The sequence below is a fragment of the Squalius cephalus genome, assembly GCF_949319135.1.
Source record: "Squalius cephalus genome assembly, chromosome: 11".
NCBI lineage: Eukaryota > Metazoa > Chordata > Actinopteri > Cypriniformes > Leuciscidae > Squalius > Squalius cephalus.
Window position 1 is genome coordinate 12,436,263 of NC_137132.1, and position 20,933 is coordinate 12,457,195.

Sequence of the window (20,933 nt, forward strand, 5' to 3'; positions counted from 1 at the left end):
ACAGCTTTGAAGAAATACCCAAAAAAACAGCCAATATCGGGGGGCCTATGAGTCTAAAAGGTTGAGAACCACTGATATAAAGTCCCTTTTTGATATCCACATATGTGAAACTTACCATGTTTACCAGCTTTCCATGGTCAGCAGCTGAAAGACTGGATTAGAATAAGCGGCTCTATAACACTCACATTAACGCATGTGTACGTTTTGGAGGTATATTTCTGAAACATGTATTTAAAAAAAAAAAACTTTTGCCCTACAGACTTCCACTAAAATGGCATTATAGTGCACAAGATTTTTTTACAAACTGACGAATGAGTTGTAATTATTTCTTGAGGTGATAAACAGCAAGACAGTGATACAGATTCAACTTGTGTTGAACCCTCAACTTTCTTTATAAAATAAGAAAGCTTAAAATTAAGATGGGCAAACAGTCTTTAAATCTCTCCCCTTTATCTAAATTTGTTTTAAGTTAAAATTGCATTTTTTTTTTTCTTATTACAAATTCAAGATTTGTAATTATTATTAAAGATATAGTGTACATATAAGCCTTAGGGGTCTTTCAGACTGGGCACGTTTGCTGCGGTCCGAGTGCAATTGCTCCCACAGCGTTGGTCTGGTTTCACATTCAACTTGATTCTATCAAACCCTGGTGCAGGTTAAAACATCAAAGTTAAATCATCACCACGGTCAACCCCTACATGTGTTTTATTGAACTAATGACATCATCATCTAAAACGCATGCGCAGGTTACTTTACTTCCTGAAATAGTGCGCACCAGAGTCCAAATTGTGAATCGCGACACATTTCCAGTCCAAACTCAGACCACCTGCTAGAGTTAGTCTCGGGTTCGGTACCCTGGTGCACTCCAGGGTCCGCATGACAGCTTTCGCAATACCAATTTTTGATACCCCGTTGCGAACTAAACTTCCACTTTATTTGTTTACTCCCTCATGCATTAGGTCAAAACTAACAAAACACTAACCTTTGTGCTGTTTTTATGTATACTTACAAATGGCTTAACAACCAGACAAATGAAAGTGTCCTTTTGTCTATTGGTTACGGATTCAGGATGGTCTCAAGTGCTCCCTGATCATGAGGAATTATTCCTGATATCGTCATATGATGAAGCCCTGGTTCATTAACTAGAGACTTCTGGCACTCTAATGATTCCTGAGTCCTTATCTACATCCAGAAGTCATTCTGAGCCGGGGAAGAAACGCTCAACTTCTTATTCACCAGATTGGGGTGAGTGACATCTGCATATGAGGATTGATGAATGCTTTTCAGATTTGTTACTAGAAGTAAAACTTCATTTTGGAAGGTCAAAATAACCATGTCAGTCATTCTGCACCTTTCATTTGTATAAAATGAATCAGTTTTGACTTTTTTTTAAAAACGCAACTAGACTGACTCACCAAGAGATATTTTTGCCAATTTTCTGGCTTTCAGTGTAGTGATGATGTGCAATCATTCACAATACCATACAATCATCCACACACTGACAGACTGATAAAAGATCTGCAATGCTGCATTGTGCTGTGCACTTTGAAGCTACTGCATGCACTTATTTCAAATACAGATAAATAAGCAGGAACTGGCTTCATTTTGAGAGCATAATGTTGATTAAAATTTGAAAAAACACCTAATTCTACTTAAAATACTGAGATTTATAATTGATTGGCAGCTCTAGAAAAAAAAACAATCACATATGCATGACAATACCTAATTCCCTCACAGTTGAGCGGGGCACGACTGTTCACACACTCAATCATTTGTGAAATTGACAAGAAGCTGGTGCAGTGTGATAATTCTGATGACTAAATCTGCTTTGGGTGGCAAGACTGAAGGATGGAGAGAGAAATCAAGACGGCACGCATGTCTGCTGTACCATTGTTCATATTTATTACGACAACATTGGCAGAGAGAGAAAGAGAGAGAGGTCACAAAATTCCATGAAAGATCTTGTTACAATAGTCTTGCCAAACTAACAATTAAAAAGTTTTTTTTTTTTTTTTTTTTGCATTATAAGAATACAAGGGCATGCAAAGTCAGAAAAAGCAGAAGTGAGAAGGAAACAAAAACAAGACAGAAAATCCCAAATCCAGATGCAGAACCCAGCATTGAGAAGGCACATTCACAGATTAAGATTAGATTAGTTCTCATTGGTCAAAGACACACTGTAGTTGGACTATAAAAGGAAAAAGCAACCAGAAATAAGGGAAGGTGATACAGAACATTTAAGCAAAGATCAAGGTGATGCTAATATTGGTTTTATGCAGCTTATTAAAACCCTTTGAGAACCTGAGAGTGTTTACGGAGAGACTTGTTGTTAAATTTAGGGATAAATTAGCAAGCCACCACCCGCAACAACTCATCAAAACTTCAAACTAGGGCTGCACAATTAATCAAAAGAATAATTGAGAATCCGCTTAGGTCTGCCCTGATTAATTGTGAAAAGCGTCAATTAGAGTTCAATTTGGGTCTACTACTATTGAGTATTGTAGTTTGTAACCAATCACAGTGTCCACATGAATGAAGGGGAATCAAAGGTGTTAAATTAGTCACTCACGATGTACACTGGAAGCAAGTGACGAAGCTAAAATGCTTCTGTCAAATATTATTAAATGATTCATTAAATTATAAAATGATGTATTTATCTAATTTTATTAAGCAAATACAGTAGTCAACATTTGAAGAGGATCAAAATCTTTCATCAAAGTTATACATTGATTTTGAACAATACCCGTTGTCTTAGGACAACTTTTTTGATCCACTTCAAATGTTGACTACTGTAGTTCTTTGATTTAGATGTGTAGCCTACATAATCATTTTGTTTAGGGCAACGGCATGCCATATTTTTGTATTTAATTCAATTCTATCAATCAGTTTCAATATTTTGTCATAACCGTGCAGCCAACTTAAATCCGGAGCCAATTCTTCTAAATGGACGTGGGTTAGCATCACTCTATTAGGTGCTCAAAGGGTTAAAAGAAACCAGATAAATCTAGCCTATCAGAGCATTTATTGGTTTGAGTGACAGGTAAAGAACGACAAAAAGAGACAGTACCCTTTTTCTCTCGCCATCCTGTACATCTCAGTAGGAGCTATTTTTGACCCACACAAGTCAAAAAGGTAACAATTTCATATCACGGCAAGCAGTGTTCTCCTCATAAGTACAAATAATATGCTTTCTGGCATAAATGCAACACAATCAGGAGTATTAATCAAGTCTATCTATATTCAAAATAAATAAGAGCTTATTTTCCTGTAATAAAAATACACTATTAAATTTGCATGTATATATTTCCATTCTTAATAAAAACAACCTATTTTGTTAGTATGCCAGAAAAACTGACTAATCCTACTAATTGTTTACTGCATGTATATACTTGTCAATTTCACAAATTGAAGGCTGGCACACACTGGAGCATAGAAAAGCAAAGTTAGAAAGAGTTCCACCTTCAGTGTGGTCTACGAGAGCAGACGCAGACTCTTCACGTACCGCAACAAACCTGAAGTAAAGTCACCTTCTCATGGAAAGACCACGAGAAGCGCTCTGGCCTGGAAAAGAGATACTCTATGGTGGTTAGCTACACATCCAAGGGCGTAGGGCAAGTGTTAGGAAACCCAACACTCTCAACCTGCTACAATATTTATGCTGGGGCTCTAGAGGTGTCCAGTAACTGAGCTAGAAGCATTTGTATAAGATCTAACTAAAATCAACAGTGTTTGACAAGGTTTAGGTAATGATGACAGAATTCATTTAGATAAGGCAAAAGGGATTCCTACAGACCTCAGTCGGAGTGGAAGGCAAGTTTAACCTGTGACTTGTAAACGAAAATGAGACCGTGTGAGATGGAATTACAGTTCATTTAGTATGTTATATTCTTAACATATGTGACCCTGGGTCACAAAACCAGTCACATGTCGCACGGGTATATTTGTGGCAGTAGCCAACATAACATTGTATGGGTCAAAATTATCGATTTTTCTTTTATGCCAAAAATCATTAGGATATTAAGTAAAGATCATGTTCCATGAAGTTATTTTGTAAATTTCCTACCGTAAATACATAAAACATTTATTTTTGTGAGTGGATGCAGCACAATCGCGAACATAAATGGACAACTTTAAAGGCGAATTTCTCAATGTTTCGATTTTTTTTTTTTTGCACCCTCAGATTCCAGATTTTAAAATAGATGTATATCGGCCAAATATCGCCCTATCCTAACAAACCATACATCAATGGAAACCTTATTTATTTAGCTTTCATATGATGTATAAATCTCAATTTTTAAAAAAAATGACCCATGTGACTGGTTTTGTGGTCCAGGGTCACATATATCCGGTTGCTTAACATTCGGCGGACAAGAGACTGAAAATTGAGAGGAACTAAATTTCTTGAAAACACTGGGTTGTGAAAATAGTGATGCACCAATACAAAAATTCTGTTATCTGTTAAATTATGTTCATAGCCAAAAAGGATAAATAGCTGATATCAAAATGATATATTATTTTGCCTAAATAGACTGTAAACACTACAATCAATTGTTTAAAATACTATAAGTGAATTTATGCATCACAAAATTAGTTATTAAATTAGTGTTTTTAAATATCAAGTGGACTGAAAAAATGTGCAAATAAATATCACAATTAATTCACAGAAATGTAAAGGTGAAAAGGTTTTTAAAGGGATTTTCTTGTAAAATGTTCTCCAATAATCTTCGTTTTAGCATTACATGATGGCAAAGGTAATCTACAAGTAAAACGAGGATTAAATCCAATATCGACCGAAACCGATAAATTGAAAAATCTCTAAAATGAAACGTGACCTAAGACCTTTAGAGAATATAACATAATGAACAATCTACTTCCATCCCTCACGGCCTTGTTTTGCTCAAGTCTAAATACGGCTACTAAATATATCTACTCTGGCTAATGTCTATTGCTGCATTCATGTCATGTTGGAATTAGCGTAATTATGAGATGAAAATCTCACCTTCAAATATTGAAACTGCAGTCATTTTAGTTGCTTTCATGTGAAGGTACAAGAGTCAAATCGGAGAAGTCAGAGCTTTCATTACATTTCCAACTTAAATAAGTCTGACATAAATGTAAACGGTTTCTACTAGTCAAAAACTAGTAAGAAACATGTAATTATAGAAATTCTGACAAGATGTAGCAGCAGTCTATTATGTTCAGGTCTGGTTGTTGGCTCTGGTGAGACCACACAAGTGTATGGGAACTCTTCCTACTGTGCTTCCTCAACTCCAACCAGTCTGTGCACACGAGGGCTGATATGACGGCTGACTGAATGAAATACTGTGACTGTGTTCTCACCCTGATACATGATGACGATGAATGATCAAGGGAACAGAAGCACACATTTGAGGGATGCATTTCATGCAGACATGAGAAGCAGAGAATGAGTGGAAATAAATGCTGACTGACTGACATTAGGAAAAGATTGCAAACGGGCCGATCAAGAGCTCCTGCCAGTCACCGAGGCCTCTAAGGGAAAATCTCACTAAATTGGTGCCCCAATGTGCACTCCCATTTCTCAGCATGGACTAGTATCAGATGCCTGAGGTATGCAGCTCAAGTACAGGGCAGCCAGTTCATGCTTGTGTGATATGACTCGTGTTAAATAAGTAGTGCTTTGTCATTTTTGCTTATGTATGCACTGAGGCACGGCATCGAGGTTTCTCCATGCACATGCAAACACGGATAACCATCACATGAACGGATGAACGGTTACATGCAAAACAAGCGTATCCAAAATGATAACCATAACACCTGTTCTTTATAACCAAGAGAGGTTATGATATGGTTTGATAGAAAGGTGGAATTGTGGATCAGATTAAGCAGAGAAATGTTAAGCTCATTTATCATGCTAAGACCTAGTTGCCTGCAATGGAAAAACGGCTTCAGCGTCATTAGCATATTAATCTGGCAGTTTATAAATTCCATTTGAAATTCTGATGAGCAAAAAATGGCTCGGAGTCAAAATATCTGAACGAATGTAAAGCCAGATGTCTTGTGTTTGCAGAATTTAAATGAATATTACCATCTTGTGCAATAATCTTTTGTCTTTCTCATAATCATCTAATCAAAGATTTGAATGTGAACATTATAAAGTCAAATGTGAACATTATAAAGTTTGGCTTTGCGCCAAAAGCCCTTTTTTGTCATGTCCCACTCCAATCAGTTTAATTGTTGTCTGAAAAGCATGAAATCCGATATTTACTAATCTAATCCAAACCACATGATACAAAATCTGATTACATTTTTGGAAATTAATTGTTGGATCAAATTAAAAAATATATATTTTTAGGAATTTGGGGAAAAGTACATAGTGTCAAACACAATGTGCAATAATGCCTGTGTCAGAAAACCCTATGTTTATTTTCCCACAAAGCAAACTACAGTATGTGGCATTAACTATATAGTTAACAGTATGATTTCAGACATAGCATACTGTATAAAATACACTAATGCTTTCAAATTCATGTTTTAGACATTATCATAATGCCTCTGTGTTGCATCTCACAGAGTTCATTATGTCCATATGTAAAGAATGGACATGTGAAGCAAAATTCCACATTTCCTGTCCAAAATCTTTTCTTGCCACATTACCGTTCCAGCTATTCTCATTCTCTTGTCATTGTGTTACAGTAAGCCATTACTACAGCAACTGATGTCGATATTACTATGGCAACTGATGTAGATATTACTATGGCAACTGAACAAATGGATCTGATTTTATCAGTTGCAAAAATAAGTGGGCAATCAGTCCTAAACGTGAAAGAAATTAAAATTGTGAAGAGTTTTAGTGCACTCTTCATGATTACATGCTGCTTTGGTTTGTGATTCGGATACAATGACAATCAAAGCAAGGGAAACTGGGTAACTAATGAGAGATGGCGACAGTGACAACATGAACAGATGGACGACAGGAGAGAAAACCAAGTCACAAGCTATTCGCATTAAATACTGTATCAATGTGCTTTTGTAACTGCCTGATCACCTGATAACACTAGGAGTTGATAAAACCAGTTATTGTGCTGTTAGCAATAATACTAATCTTATGAGATTCAAATTCACAAGCACAAGGTTTGACTGGTAAAAATTAATAATACATAAGCTAAAATAAATAAATAAATAAATAAATAAATACATAAATAAACAACAATAAATACTGTAGGTTTACAATTGTGCATGATTAAACTGGAAATGTATATAACTTCGATGGGAATGACGGCATGTTATGATGTGTAGCAAGTTTTTGATATGTAACTATAACTCAGCCGCACTGAACACACATACTGTGTTCCAACTGGGTGTCTGATAGGGCGGTTGTTCAGCCTTTGAGAGGCCTGAGCGGTCTGAGCATGTATGAAATAGAGAAAGTGGCGAAAGACAGAGTGGGCCAGACTTCACCAGAGCAAGCGTACTAATTCCTCACCTGCAGCTGGGGGTTGATGCGACGACAAACCAGGGAGATCTAGGGAGCTATCAGACATCACATGCTTCAGGTCTCCACCCATGTCTGATAACTTCATGTCTAGCTGTACTGAGAGTGTATCCTCTGAGTCCTCCTTCCCCACGCTGCTGCCCCCGATGGACGGGAGGTCCAGGGACTTCACAGAGGCAGAGTCCTCTTTGGCCTGCTTGAAGGCGGCCACTTTGTCCACCAGGCTCTTGTCAGACGCGCCCAGCGCCGTACAGAATTTGGAGGACTGGAAATCCGCAAAGTCGTCATTGTCACTCTTGAGCGACGAGAAGGAGCCCCCACCACTTTCTTTGTTATCGTCGTAGGCCAGGCCACCTTCAAGTGAAAGCTGCTTGAAGACGTCATACTTATCGCCGCCAATTTGTTGCCGCTGCTGGGACGTCTCTGCCTGGCTCTCGCCCCCACAGTCTCCAGAGTCGGTCTCACTTTTCTGATCTCTTGAGCTCCCGAATGCCATGAAGTCAGCAAAGTCGTCCTGAACCACTGTCCCGGCTCCTCTACCTGCTACTGAGGTGGCAGGAGCTACTTCAGAGGATGATGAGGAGCCAAAAAGGGCAAAATCGCCAAAGTCATCACCCACTACACTGGGAGGTTTCGCGACTGTGGGGGGCAATACTAGGGATGGAGGTGCTGAAGGGAACAGATTGAGTTTGGGGTCGGCAGTGGAAGTGGGAGCAGGAGGAGCCATTGTCGTGAAGAGGTCCAGGTCTGCCATGTTGAGAAGATTTCTAGGTTGAGCCAGAGAGGATGGCTGCGAATGAGACAGAGACTGAGAAGAAGTGAAAGGAGGAGGAAAAGTTGGCTGGAACTTGGCCTGGTCTGGTGGGTCTAGTGGAGAGACGGCGTCGGCCGTTTTAAAGTCTGTAAAGCCATCGTCGGCACTGACAGACTTGAAATCAGCAAATCCCTCCCCTGCGGAAAAACAAAAAGAAAACAATTGAAGAGCATGGCAAAATGCATTTCACACCAAAACAAAGGACAAAGAGGTGGCACGGCACAAAACAGAGTTTCAAAACAGCCTACAAGTCGCTCAAAGCCTCATTTCACAGGCCTTAAGGAAGAAAAACGGATTAGCAATGCTTAACAAGCTGCATTTGACTGCTGAAATGAAATGGTGGCACAATGAAACGACTTTTACTGTGAAGACAGAAATAAACCTGATAGAATATCTCACATATACTGTAACAGCATTTTTCAGTCTCAGCACATTAACACCACCATACAAACAAACACACTCAGGTGCAACCACAATCCATTCTCATTTCATTTGAAGTGAAGAGACAAGTGCAGACCAATTAATCTGAGATATTTGGCCATTTTGAGACTGCCCGCTTGGCCGATTAAGTTACTTACAAAATTTACCGACAGCCTAGGGCTGTATATATCGTGGCAGCAATCTATCGACAGATATTTTGCCATTGCAGCATGTAAATATATCAGCACACTGCAGGACTGCTTAAGGTCATTAACATGTTTGCAGTCACTATATTACATTTGATCAAATACCGGCATGATATCAGTCATTAGCTCCCACGCCCTCTCAATATAGGCCAATGAAAACCCATTTTGATCGACCACTAGAAGTGAACGACACGCAGATGACAAACTTTTCCATTTCAGCTGTGATCTACAGAATGTATCAAAGGCAGAGAGAGTTCAGAACAGAATGGGAGTTTTGGAAAAGAGATCACTGCAACCATTGACTTACTGGCTCTCTCAGAGCTGTCCCCACTGGATTCTGCTCTAGTGAGACAGGGACACGCACACATGCCTACATCAGTGTATGGAGCCCTTCATGAAACTAAACACACTATAGGCTAATTGTTTTAAAAATTACTCTGTGAATGCAGATCTGTGTTGTATACAATGCTGTCAAACATGCATCTGCTTACCAACTGGTTTTCTGTCTGAAGGCTTCTCAAGCTCTCTGAAAACACTGTATTTGTCCCCTGAATCTAGAACAAAAGAGAAACACAGTGAACAATGGCAGTGTGTAGAGGCAGTAAAGTGTGCTTTGTATATAGCAGGAGCTGGAAGGTGGTGATAAATAGCAGGATAAATTTATGCAAAACACGTCTGTGAGCCACACAGTAATTCAAAGTCTTATCTCAAATGCATTTAGACAAGAGAATCTGTCTTTAAAGTTACACTGATATGACAGCAGTCTTCTGAGAGATCTGCCGTCCTCAAAGGACTAATGAGGTGTATAGAGCTGTGTGTGTGTTACCTGAGACAGGAGCTGTGGGCTCTGCAGGCTGCTCCACTGACAGCTGTTTGAACACTGCATATTTATCAGAGGAGGAGGAGGATGAAGATCCTGACACTGGAGTCAGCATGGCAGGAACACTGTATGAAACAAACAAAACATACACGAGTCAATACAAAACGATCAAAGTGCTTTTACAAGCTCCAAAGTTTTTAAAACGTTTACAAGTCAAAACATTATATTCAGCTTAGAGATTTTTTTTTGTTCTTTGATGCTGTTAACTGTAGACTAAACACATGAAGTCTTAGGGCACAATCCTAATTTGCATACAGGGATTTAGAGTCCAAAATCAAAACAAATTGAAAATAGCATGTCAAAGTTGACAGATACACTATATCGATTAGATTTTGAGAAATGAGAAAGGAGTTCTCAATATCTTGAAAGTGAATTTAAAATAATACATTTAGCTCAATGTTAACGTGTACACATAAACCCAAACAGTTTGTGATATTAGTAGCTATGTTTCCATCCATTATCCGAATTAAGTGATATCAAATGAAAAATGCCTTATGGAAACAGTCAAATTCGATTGAATTTCATGAATATCGACTCAAATGAAATACGTTCGGTCTCATCGGATTTTATCTTGATCGATATACGACTTATGCGATAAACGCTGATGGAAACGTTATATGGCGCGATCCATTTTGTCTAGCAAAACTTTGTTCGCAAATGTTTGCTTGAATGTTGTGCGATTCAGTGCGAAAATGAATGGAAACACCTTAAAATGTCTCAAATCAATTCGATATACCAATTTGGTCGCAAAACAGCATGTGACGTCATTACGCACAGGTTTTTATTCGCTTTAAAGCCGTTGGATGGAAACACACTTTCACCAGCTTTATTCGCATGAGTTTTTTTTACCGAACTTCAGATAATTCGATTGACAAGTGGATGGAAACTTAGCTAGTGTCTGTCTGATATCAAGACAATTCAGTGATAGTAGGTCTCAACTGAAAAGCATGTATATTTCCATTCAAAAGTTTGGGGTCGGTAAGATTTTTTTTTTAAATGTTTTAAGGAACTGCACTTCTAGTCTTCTTCAGTCACATTATCCTTCAGAAATCATTGTAATGTGCTGATTTGGTGTTCAAGAAACATTCCTTATTATCAATGTTGAAAACAGTTATGGCTTAATATTTTTTTTTAAATGTATTTTCTTTAAAATTTAGTGACACCAAGCTAATTTTCCATTGTCATTAAAGTTTGTACTTTCAGCTCAAGTTCTCTTCTAAACAAAAGTCTGTTTCTGCCTTCCCCTTCCCCTCCGTCTTGGATCACTTCCCTCATAACAGAGCGATATTCCTGGCACGAGAGAACACCGATGCGCTCACCCTCATTTCCTGTATTATTCTCACCATTCTCACTGATTTAATTAGAGAGCTATCTGACACATCCAAGCACCAAAATATTCTTCTAAAACAAAGGATCTTTTGTGCTTAGTGAGGCCAATCGACCGGTGAAGGCCACCGCACTCAGCGAATACGCTTTCCAACCTCTCACTCCCTGCTTTCCATAATTGCCTTTCGCCGTCTTTTCCCTGGGAGCATAAAATCGTGCAGATGTGAATAGAAATAAAATGGGATGAGATTATCAGCTGTCCATTGAAATGGGTTCATTAAAAAAAGAAAGCAGGGGTTTAATTGTTGCACCGGGCGGGTTATTACAAGCTATTACAAAGCAGAGCGTGATTTCCATGCTCCAGATGAGCAACCACAGTCAGGAGGAATCAATAAAGCATAAAAACAATATCATAAACTACTAAAGAGAGATGACAGGATGCTGTTTTATGATGCATTTCTCTGAGCTGTTTGCATTGCTTATAAAATATGCATTCACGGGCATGCAACAATATGCCACAACTCATAAGGAAGTAGCTTGATGAAAAGCGACGATCGTACCAGCTCTGGGATGATGATTTCATGCTGGGGAACGCTCCTCCCCCTGTCTCTCCTTGGAAATCTGTGAATGAGTCATCTCCAGCTCCAGCTTTGGGGGCTTCCTGGAAGTCCTGGAAATCATCGTCATCAGGCTTGGTAGCCTGAAGTAAGCCAATGAAACAATCAATCAGTTTTGCGATAACAGCACACAGTTATTATCTGTAATAAAGTGTCTAATGTTAACCTGAACTGGAGGGAAGTTGGTGATGAAAGTGGCTGGTGGTTGTGCAGCCGGGTTAGGGGTCATTCCAATTACAGGTGGCGCAGTGACAGGCATGGCCATGGACACGGGCGGCTGGGTCATGATCGGCTGCTGGTGCTGAGGCAGGACAGCATTAATGGCCATAGCCATGGCGGGTAGATTGGGCACAGGCGGGGAGGGGAACTGACCCAGGATGTCCAAACTCATGACTGTAAGACCACTCTAGAGAATACAACCATAATATATAACAAAGGAGTTTAGTTAGTAGTAAGTCATTCAAAGCAGCTTAAACCAGGTTCACGTTGTATTATTTGGCCGCAATTTTGTTACCAAAGACAAATTTCAGGCACGTCAGGTCAATTGTTTGTTCGTTTATTATATTTTTAACGCAATGTTAGCATTCGAGGCCATTTACATGGCAAACACATGGTCAATATCACAATCCATAAAATTTCACTAAAACATTTCAACTTGCCATAAGATAGAAAATCTCAAATACATTTGGGTGATACATTCTGAAATATTCCATGTAAACATGTTTCTGAATAAAAGCATTTTTTAGCAGTATCCTAAAAATTACAGTTCAACAGAATGTTTAACAGTCAAAGGAACTTGACACGAGACAAATAAAGGAGAAACTTCGCCAATCAATATAAACCCATGTGCAAGTCTTGAGTGACCCAGTCTGCACCTAGTAACTACGTGCACTGTACGCACTGACATAAGATTGTTGATTTTTGTCCTAATCCAAACACACTTGAACAAGCTAATCAAGGTTTTCATAATTACTCAAAATTACGGACAAGTGGGCTAAATTTGGGATTGGTAGTCAAGCCTGCATGACACTGGCCCTCCAGGATTGGAGTTAAAGGTTCCTGCAATACACCATACCACCCACGTTAGCCAAATAACTATAAAAAGAAGCGTTAAAGCAGCATGATGTCGTCAATGATAAGTAGCACAGAGATCTTTGAGTGCCGACTGATAAACGCTGATTACTGACAGTCATTAAGCGGAGGTATGAGGCACTGCTATAAACATAAGACAATCAATTAAAGCTGATATTCTCCCTACACATAACAATGATTTAGTGAGCCATTAGACAAGAGCGCTTTAATAAGTCTTGTACGGGAATGGTGAATGTACAGCACGTCTTTCATCAGGGAGACAAAATTAAAAAGCAGGGCTGTCAGACAATAGACCTCCTTCTCCATCCAGATGTCTATTTCTCCCTCTGCCAAGAGAACGTCTGAATTGTTTGCCTAAAAAATTCATTAAAGTCAACTTCCATTTTCAATGCCATTGCTGGCATCCTCCAGAGCTTTTCCTTTTTTTATTGCTCTTCAAAACAGAGGCTCTGGAAGAGTGGCTCTTTATTGAGCTTTTAAATTTGCATAACAAATGCATTAATACTGGAAGGGTCTCTTGAGTTGCTGAAAGAGCTACAGTATATTTTCACGGGACTGTAGCTGCCAAGGGTAGCAAGAGAAGATAAGGAGATCACAAATCCTCTGGCCTTAAGATCAGAGTATGCACATATTCCATTTTTGGAAATTTTAGACTTTGAGACTAAAGTTTTTACCTGGGCGACTCCAATCAAAGCCAGTACGGAGTACAGCTCTTCCTTGGTCAGCTTGCCAGGTGTGGTTCGGTTGGCCAAGGCCCAGATCTGTCCAAGTGCTTCTCGTGGTAGACCCGATGAGATCAGAATTGGGTAGAGTTTGGCTGTGTCAATGCCTGCTGGTGTCATGGTGAAGTCAAGGACCTTCTTGAACAACTCTGTGAAGAGCAACCAATTGCAATTAGATATTGGGATATAAAACTTATCTTGGAAAACCACAAAATGACACGAAAGCCAAAGATATCAAGAGCTTATACCTGGGATGAGCGAGTCATTGTACAACCAGGCTGGCACCATGGGTTGCATGTCTTGTTGAGGGTAGACACCTACACCTGTTTGTGATGGACATGGAGACAGTGAGATGTTGTTTTTGGACTATTAAGCTAAGAGTGATTGATCAAGCATATATCCCACGTCATTATTGCACAGTCAGACGTCCCCCAAACCTGCTGTCGGCAAAGCCCAGTGCGGATATACTACTGACACCATGCACAGATACACTAAAGACTCCCACTGTTTCTGCTGTCAGCTCAGTTGTCTTGAGCCGAGAGCTGGTGGGTTTGCAGGACAAACAGATTGACAAAACATACAAAGAATTTGCTTTGTACTAGCATTGACACTCATCTCATTATTTGCATTGCCAATGTGTACATTATGCTAAAACTGTCCTGTGGTGAAATAAATTAGGCAAACAGATAAAATGAGGCTACAGCCATTAAGTCTCCAACTAAGAATCATCAGTAGTGAAACATCCAACAGGTCCCCCTTAACGAAACCAGTGGGCTCAGCTGACAGACCAAACCAGGAGTATCCAATTCTAATCCTGGAGGGCCACCTTCCAACCAAGGGTAGCTCCAATCCTAACTAAACACACCTGAACAGGCTAATCAAAGTCTTCAGGATTACCAGAAATGTCCAGCAAGAGTGTTGAAGCTAAACTCTGCATAAAGATGGCCCTCCAGGAACAGGATTGGACACCTCTGGATTAAACAGACATGTTACCCTGAAAAATCCAGAATCATTATTACGGGTAAATTGGAAAATAAGGAAGAGTGAAGAGGGGAAAATCCCATAGAAGTGGAAAAAAATATACATAGCACCCCGCTAAGAGATGAAGCCCAGCATATACGAGTTAAATCACGCACATGCACTTTTTTTTATTTTTTTTATTACGTGCACCATTAGTAAGATTTCCAGGACAGAAAGAAGTGCTGCGGGTAGAAGATTTTCAGAAGATTTCTTCATTCAGTTGAGATTTTCATGAAGTCATCTTTATCTTATTCTACTTTCCCATTAGTCTTTGAACATATTTCATGCTCAAGAGCACATTGTCTTCAAAGGTAAAGCATCTAGGTCAATGCATTTTCTCTTGTTTAATGCCTTGGCTTTGCATTACCATCCAAGTAACCAAATCCTTCATCTTACTTCAGCGATTCATTGAGAACTGTTAGGTATAATCACATTAAGATTTCAACTTTTATAATAAGAACGAGATAAGAAATCAGCCCCTAAACCAAGCACATCTCATAATGATTAGCAAACAGAGGCAGGGCAGGAAGTCTCGAGCTGCAAGCGGTGTTAATTTTGAGAAGCTCGGAAAAGAGGTGGGACTGAAACCAGATGTTTTCTCACCGCTGACATTAGTGGGCTGGACGGGTGGGCTGTCTGCCGCAGGGGGCGACTGAGCTGCGGCGAGAGGCTCAGGAGGCATCCCTGTCATGAAGGCTGAATTGAAGTCATCTTGGGTTTGGGCCCAGTTTCGGGATCTGGTACTGCTGTGAAACTGGGCTGTGACCTGAGCTCTCGGACTCAGCTCAGACAGAGCCTGTCGTGGCTTAAAACTAACCTGGGCCTTCTTACCAGATGTCAAATCGCATGATGAGAACATCTTCTCCTCCAGAGAAGGGCCTGAATCAGTTAGGAACAGAGGCCAAATTGAACTGTAGTAACTTATATTTTAACCATGAGTACCAAACATGACTATGTGTATGTGCAAGAAGTTGCTGACAGTTCCATCCATAGTCACCGGATACAAGATTATGAGAGATATCTATTAGAGATATGAGGCTGCCTAAGAGAGCATACAACAAGGAAGCTCACTGGGTTTTGGAACAGATAATGTCCAACTATGACTAAACCACTTCACTTCACTTGATAAAACATCTAAGCGAGCTAGGTAAGTAACCAATGTCAGTGGGAAAACAGCTTCATTTTAACAATAAATTTACCTTTACATTGACTATTCTAATTACTGACCCCTTTCACAAAGCCCGGGGTGAAACAAGAAATGTTTAGGCATGATATAATTGTCTGGCAAATGTTAAATGCTTTTAATATTGTGCTAACATCACAAAATATTAAGCCAGTTTGTGATATGCTCTAGTCCAAATTAAATTATTTTCTGTGGTAACAGACATCATTCATGATATAAATTCTGTCAGTAGAGTGAACCAGTAATACTCAAACACACACTTCCACGCAGGCTTCACTTTGAGCCTTATCAGGGCGCTGTCACAATCGGCATTGTGTGCATGTGCTGGTGTTCTGATATTACTCCAGCTTAAATTATAAGAGCATATGGGACACCATCTGCAACCTGACAAAACTGAAGGGAGGTGATGGTTGAGTCAGAATCACAGTGCAAATCTCACAGATGGTGACCATCATATCTGAATCAGAAACCCCGACAGACTTTTGACTCTACGTCAAGAACACAGCAAGCTAGCGTTTATGGCCAAAAAGGTCCTAAAGAACTGGAGAAGGGTATCTGTTAACATTCACATTCATCTCAATAAGAGTTGCCTGGCTGGCGCAAACAAACCCAACTCAATACTCTACACAACTTTTTTTCTGAGCCCATTACATGAGCTGTAAATGTGAATGATCATTCGAAATTAGAACTGGTTTGAGAACAGAATCAACTAGCTCACTGAAAAACACCAGGTCAAAAGAACAATTCATTCGCACGTTTTAAAATATATTAAAATAGAAAATATTTTAAATTGTAATAATATTTCACAATATGACATGACACTCTATTTTTGATTAAATAAGTGCAGTCTTGGTGAGAACAAGAGACTTCAAAAATATTTAAAACATAAAAAAAATCTACCGACCCGAAACTTCGAATAGGCTACAACGGAGAAACAAACACTAAGGGGCCGTTCACATAAAACACGTCTATGCATCTAAAAACGCGAGATGCAGCGCTCAGGAATGGTTTTAAAAAAAAAAACCTTCAAGACGTGATGCAATAACAAAAATAGCTAAACAGCAGAATAGATGGATACTATTGACACAGGAAAAAAAGAACATAAATTGCACCAGCTACGGCATTCTGTCAGAACGCCAGGACCGAGATCCATTTTGGTTCACCCCATCCTCCGATGCAGATATAAATCAAGAGCTAAGGGAATACCATCAAGAGCTAAAGCTAGTTGCAGTCAAATAAAACAGTTGTCATAGTACACAAAATGTTGCAACGCTTGCCCCGCCTCCGGGGTCTTCTGATTGGTCCACTGTTTTGGAACTGACATTGATGAGTTGCGCTGCATGTAAAAGTAGAGTTTTTTTATCTTGACACGTCGTCTTAAAAACGAGGCACTCATGTGCGAGATGCTGCAATAGATGCGATACGTAAGCACAATGGTCATACACGTCCATCTAGCGTTTACATGGAAAACTATGGAAAAGTAGCGCATTGGAAAAAAGCGTTCTGTGTTAACGGCCCTTAAGTTGTGTAGTTATGGCATCTGACCCCTGGGTACGTGTTCTAACAAGTGATGGTATGATAGAAAAAGAGCGATTGTGAGAGGGGCGTTACCTTGGAATGCAGTTTGGGAGCTGGAGATGACAGAAGAGTGTTGGATGACAGGCGAGACAGGGAGAGATGAAGGGACAATGTGAGGTAGAGGAGAGGAAGGGGGATGCTGGCCAGGCCCCAACTCTAATGGCTGGCTAACTTGAGCGGCTCTTAGTGAAGGGGAGGATGGAGGGAGGGATGAAGAGGGGAAAGAAGAGGAGGCATCAACGGGGCCTTGCACAAAGTCACTAAACTCATCGTCGTCATCGGGGAAAGCAGGAGGAAGCGAGTGAGAGGTGACAGAGGTATGAGATGGCGATGAGTCTGCAAAAACCAAACAAGAGAGTGAGACAGACACAACGCACATCATGAGTTATGACCACACACAAAAAAAAGAGAAACAGTTTTACAAAGAACAACAGGAAGGTACTGAAATTTCATTAGGTGTGGTGCTGGTGTTAAAAACAAACTCAACCTTTCAATGAAAATGTCAATGAAAATTGAATTGTTGTATTAAAACGAAAGATGTATAAACAACTACTGACAGGGTCCAAAATTAAAATCTAAATTGATCCTATTCATTTACTTGACACTCATTTCTGGTCTTACTGTGAATGATTCACCGGTGCATGTTATTCCAAAGAAAACGCTCGTCCTTCCTTTTCTGCTAACATCACTTAGGCCATCCATGCTGATGGATAATGTTATACAAAAGCCAAATAGATATTTAAGCATTCTTTTAGCAAAGTCTCATTCTGACTGCATTCTCATTCTGTTATGGAACATTGACTTCTCACCATCCAATTAATTACTGCCCACATTTTTTCATTTAATATCTTTGACCTGTTTTGCTCAAAAATATGTCACATTACCAAGATAAAACAGGATGTGAATGTTCATTCCAAATCAGAGTAAAAGTTGGCTTTGGTGAGAGATTAAACAGTTACTTTGCAGGTTGGCTTATTTCAACAAACTCCAAAAATACATGGTTTAGGTCCAATTTTAGGAACGACAATCTGACCTGACTCATGACATGCATGCAATTCAAATCATAGAACATTCTACTAAGAAAAAAAAAAAAAAAACATTCAGAAGTTTGGGATCAGTAATATTTTTTTTTAAAGAAATTAATACATTTATTCAGCAAGGATCCATTAAATTGTTTGAACGAGACAGTAAATACATTGTCATCTCAGAAATAAATTACATTTTTATAAATAAGTTACTTTAAATTGTAATAACATTTCACAATATTAATGTTTTACTGTATTTTTGATCAAATAAATGCAAATTAAAAATAAAGAAAGAAAGAAAGAAAGAAAGAGACTTTTAAAAAATATATCTAAAAAAAAATCTTACTGAACCCAAACTTCACATTAAATTATTCAAACTGAATTTTTTAGCTGGTGATAAATATATTTACCAGTTTATTTTTTCCAATTCACCTGCAAATTGCAGGGGTGGCAAAAAGTTAATTTTGGACCCTGGTGGACCAGGTGTGAGGGGTGAAACTGCAAGAGTGTGAAGGTGGAGGATGTGTTATATGGAGGATGAGGAAACAGCAAACACACAGTGGAAAAATCTGGAGAGCCTCCTGGTGGCTGCTGGGAAGAAAACAGCTGTTTGGCTCAATGAAAAAGGTGTGGTGTGTTTGTGTTGAGAGAGCAGAAATGCTTTTAAAGGATGAAAATTCTGTCATCATTTACCCACCCTCATGACAGTCCAAACCTATATATATATATATATATATATATATATATATATATATATATATATATATATATATATATATATATATATATATATATAAATAATAGCACAAAAAAACAGCATCCAGGGGATGGGATTTGAAAGAAACGGGGGTGCGTATTGCGTAAATGATGACAGGATTTTTATTTTTGGGGAGCACTATCCCTTTAACGGTGTGAGAGTGTGTCCCTGGTAATGTCCTTCAGCTCTTGACAGCCACTCTGAACTTGTCAAAAGCTGTCTGAGCTGTGACCCTTGACGTCATGAGCAGGGACTTGAAAGGCAAATGGCCGGAAGGCAGTCAGGCAGCTGGAACGTATCACTGGATGTACCTGGTTTCTTAGACTGTGAAGACGGTGTTGGATGCATCTTGGCATCCCTGCTGAACCCATCCAGATTTCCTTTGATGGCCTCTAAGGCATCGTCACGACTCTTCTCCCCAGTCTGTACAAAAATAGAAGTTTGGAGGAGTTGATTTGCAAGAAAAAGTATATAGCAAGACAGACAGTGATACAGCAGCAATTAGAACTCATTATTTTAATTAACTTCTCCTACAGCTATATTGTCTATCATATATCATATAATCGCTGTTCTCGACAATGTACCTTTGTAAAAGTGGGGATTTAGCACTTGCTAGCACGAAGAACAAACACAGACAGACTGTGCATAGAGATAGATTTAAGATTCAAACTCTCTTCGATACAAAAATATACCCTGTATGAGTTCCTGTTTGTTCACATATATATGAATATCCACACGATTGCAAATGTGACATTGATTTTATACATTTCAACAAACAAAAGGTACTAATATTAAGTGATGTTCATTTTAAACACAGTATTGTCAATATTTTTTGCAACAAAATAATAGCTCCAACGAAAGCCACAGCAGTGATTGTGAACGAATCTGCGGCTTTGAACAAATCGTGAGATTCAATGATTCAATTAATGTATAATTACAGCCACTTGCTTCGTTACTGAACGAATGAATGACTCACTCATAAAGACAGTGACTTGCCAAAACCTACCTACTTTAAAAGCATCACTTCATTTTTCCCAACATTGCATATTACTCTACATTTTACTCTATTACTCTAATAGTCACAACAACAGGCCTAATATTTAGAAAGTAAATATGATCATTTGTTTATGTCATGTTGACTTGCTCACTTTGGGTTTGACGCTGCTCAGTAGACGCAGTTTCTGTTTCTGCTCCTCAAACTGTCTTCTCTTTCGATCCTCCTCCAGCATCCGCTGCTGCTGCTCCAGACGTTTTCTACGGACACACACTAATCAGAGACGAGTTCTGGCATGCAAACAACTTTCCGGCAGCGGGAATATGTAAAGCCTTACTGATGCTCCTCTGCCATCTGCTTCTGGATGTCCACAGGGAACTGTGGCCCCGGGCCCCTCATGCCCATGAACTGAGGCTGACCCATGAACTGCATCCCGGGAGCCTGCATGCCCATTGCCATCCCGCCCTAAAAACACGGGAGAAAGATATTTAGGACATCTAACGATTCTGGAGTCCACATTTGTTATTGTTAATGCTTGTCTTAGACATTTCAAAAGTCCGTCAGAAACAGAACAGACCTGTATTGGCATGGCACCAGGCATCTGTGCTCCAAAATTCATTCCCATCATGCCTTGCATGTTGGGCTGCATGACCTGGACCATGGGGAAGCCCTGCTGCTGTTGCTGCTGCATGGGCATCATTCCTGCCATTAAATAACAGTTTAAAACTGTCAATTTTTATGACAAATGTAAAACCATTCAAAGAAATGTTTCCAATACAAAATGATCTAATGTGGAAAGATGCAAAATACAGGCAAAATGTCAGC

At 39.3% G+C, this 20,933-nt stretch overlaps 1 protein-coding gene across 5 annotated transcripts in view; it reads right to left on the bottom strand.

Moving 5' to 3' along the window:
- The window catches only part of synrg (synergin, gamma), a 48,273-nt gene that overhangs the window by 21,997 nt on the left and 5,343 nt on the right, over positions 1–20,933 (bottom strand). For 3 of the 5 annotated variants that reach the window (XM_079885203.1, XM_079885202.1, XM_079885201.1), the window contains exons 3-15: positions 20,686–20,810; positions 20,446–20,573; positions 20,263–20,368; positions 19,426–19,537; positions 17,366–17,668; positions 15,175–15,450; positions 13,800–13,874; positions 13,504–13,700; positions 11,904–12,143; positions 11,681–11,820; positions 9,741–9,859; positions 9,406–9,468; positions 7,466–8,425 (exon numbers count right to left, since the gene is read on the bottom strand). In XM_079885203.1, coding sequence (XP_079741329.1) covers positions 7,466–8,425; positions 9,406–9,468; positions 9,741–9,859; positions 11,681–11,820; positions 11,904–12,143; positions 13,504–13,700; positions 13,800–13,874; positions 15,175–15,450; positions 17,366–17,668; positions 19,426–19,537; positions 20,263–20,368; positions 20,446–20,573; positions 20,686–20,810 — 2,844 coding nt within the window. The remainder of the gene's footprint in view (positions 1–7,465; positions 8,426–9,405; positions 9,469–9,740; positions 9,860–11,680; positions 11,821–11,903; positions 12,144–13,503; positions 13,701–13,799; positions 13,875–15,174; positions 15,451–17,365; positions 17,669–19,425; positions 19,538–20,262; positions 20,369–20,445; positions 20,574–20,685; positions 20,811–20,933) is intronic. The other 2 variants (XM_079885204.1, XM_079885205.1) reach the window with 2 other exon arrangements.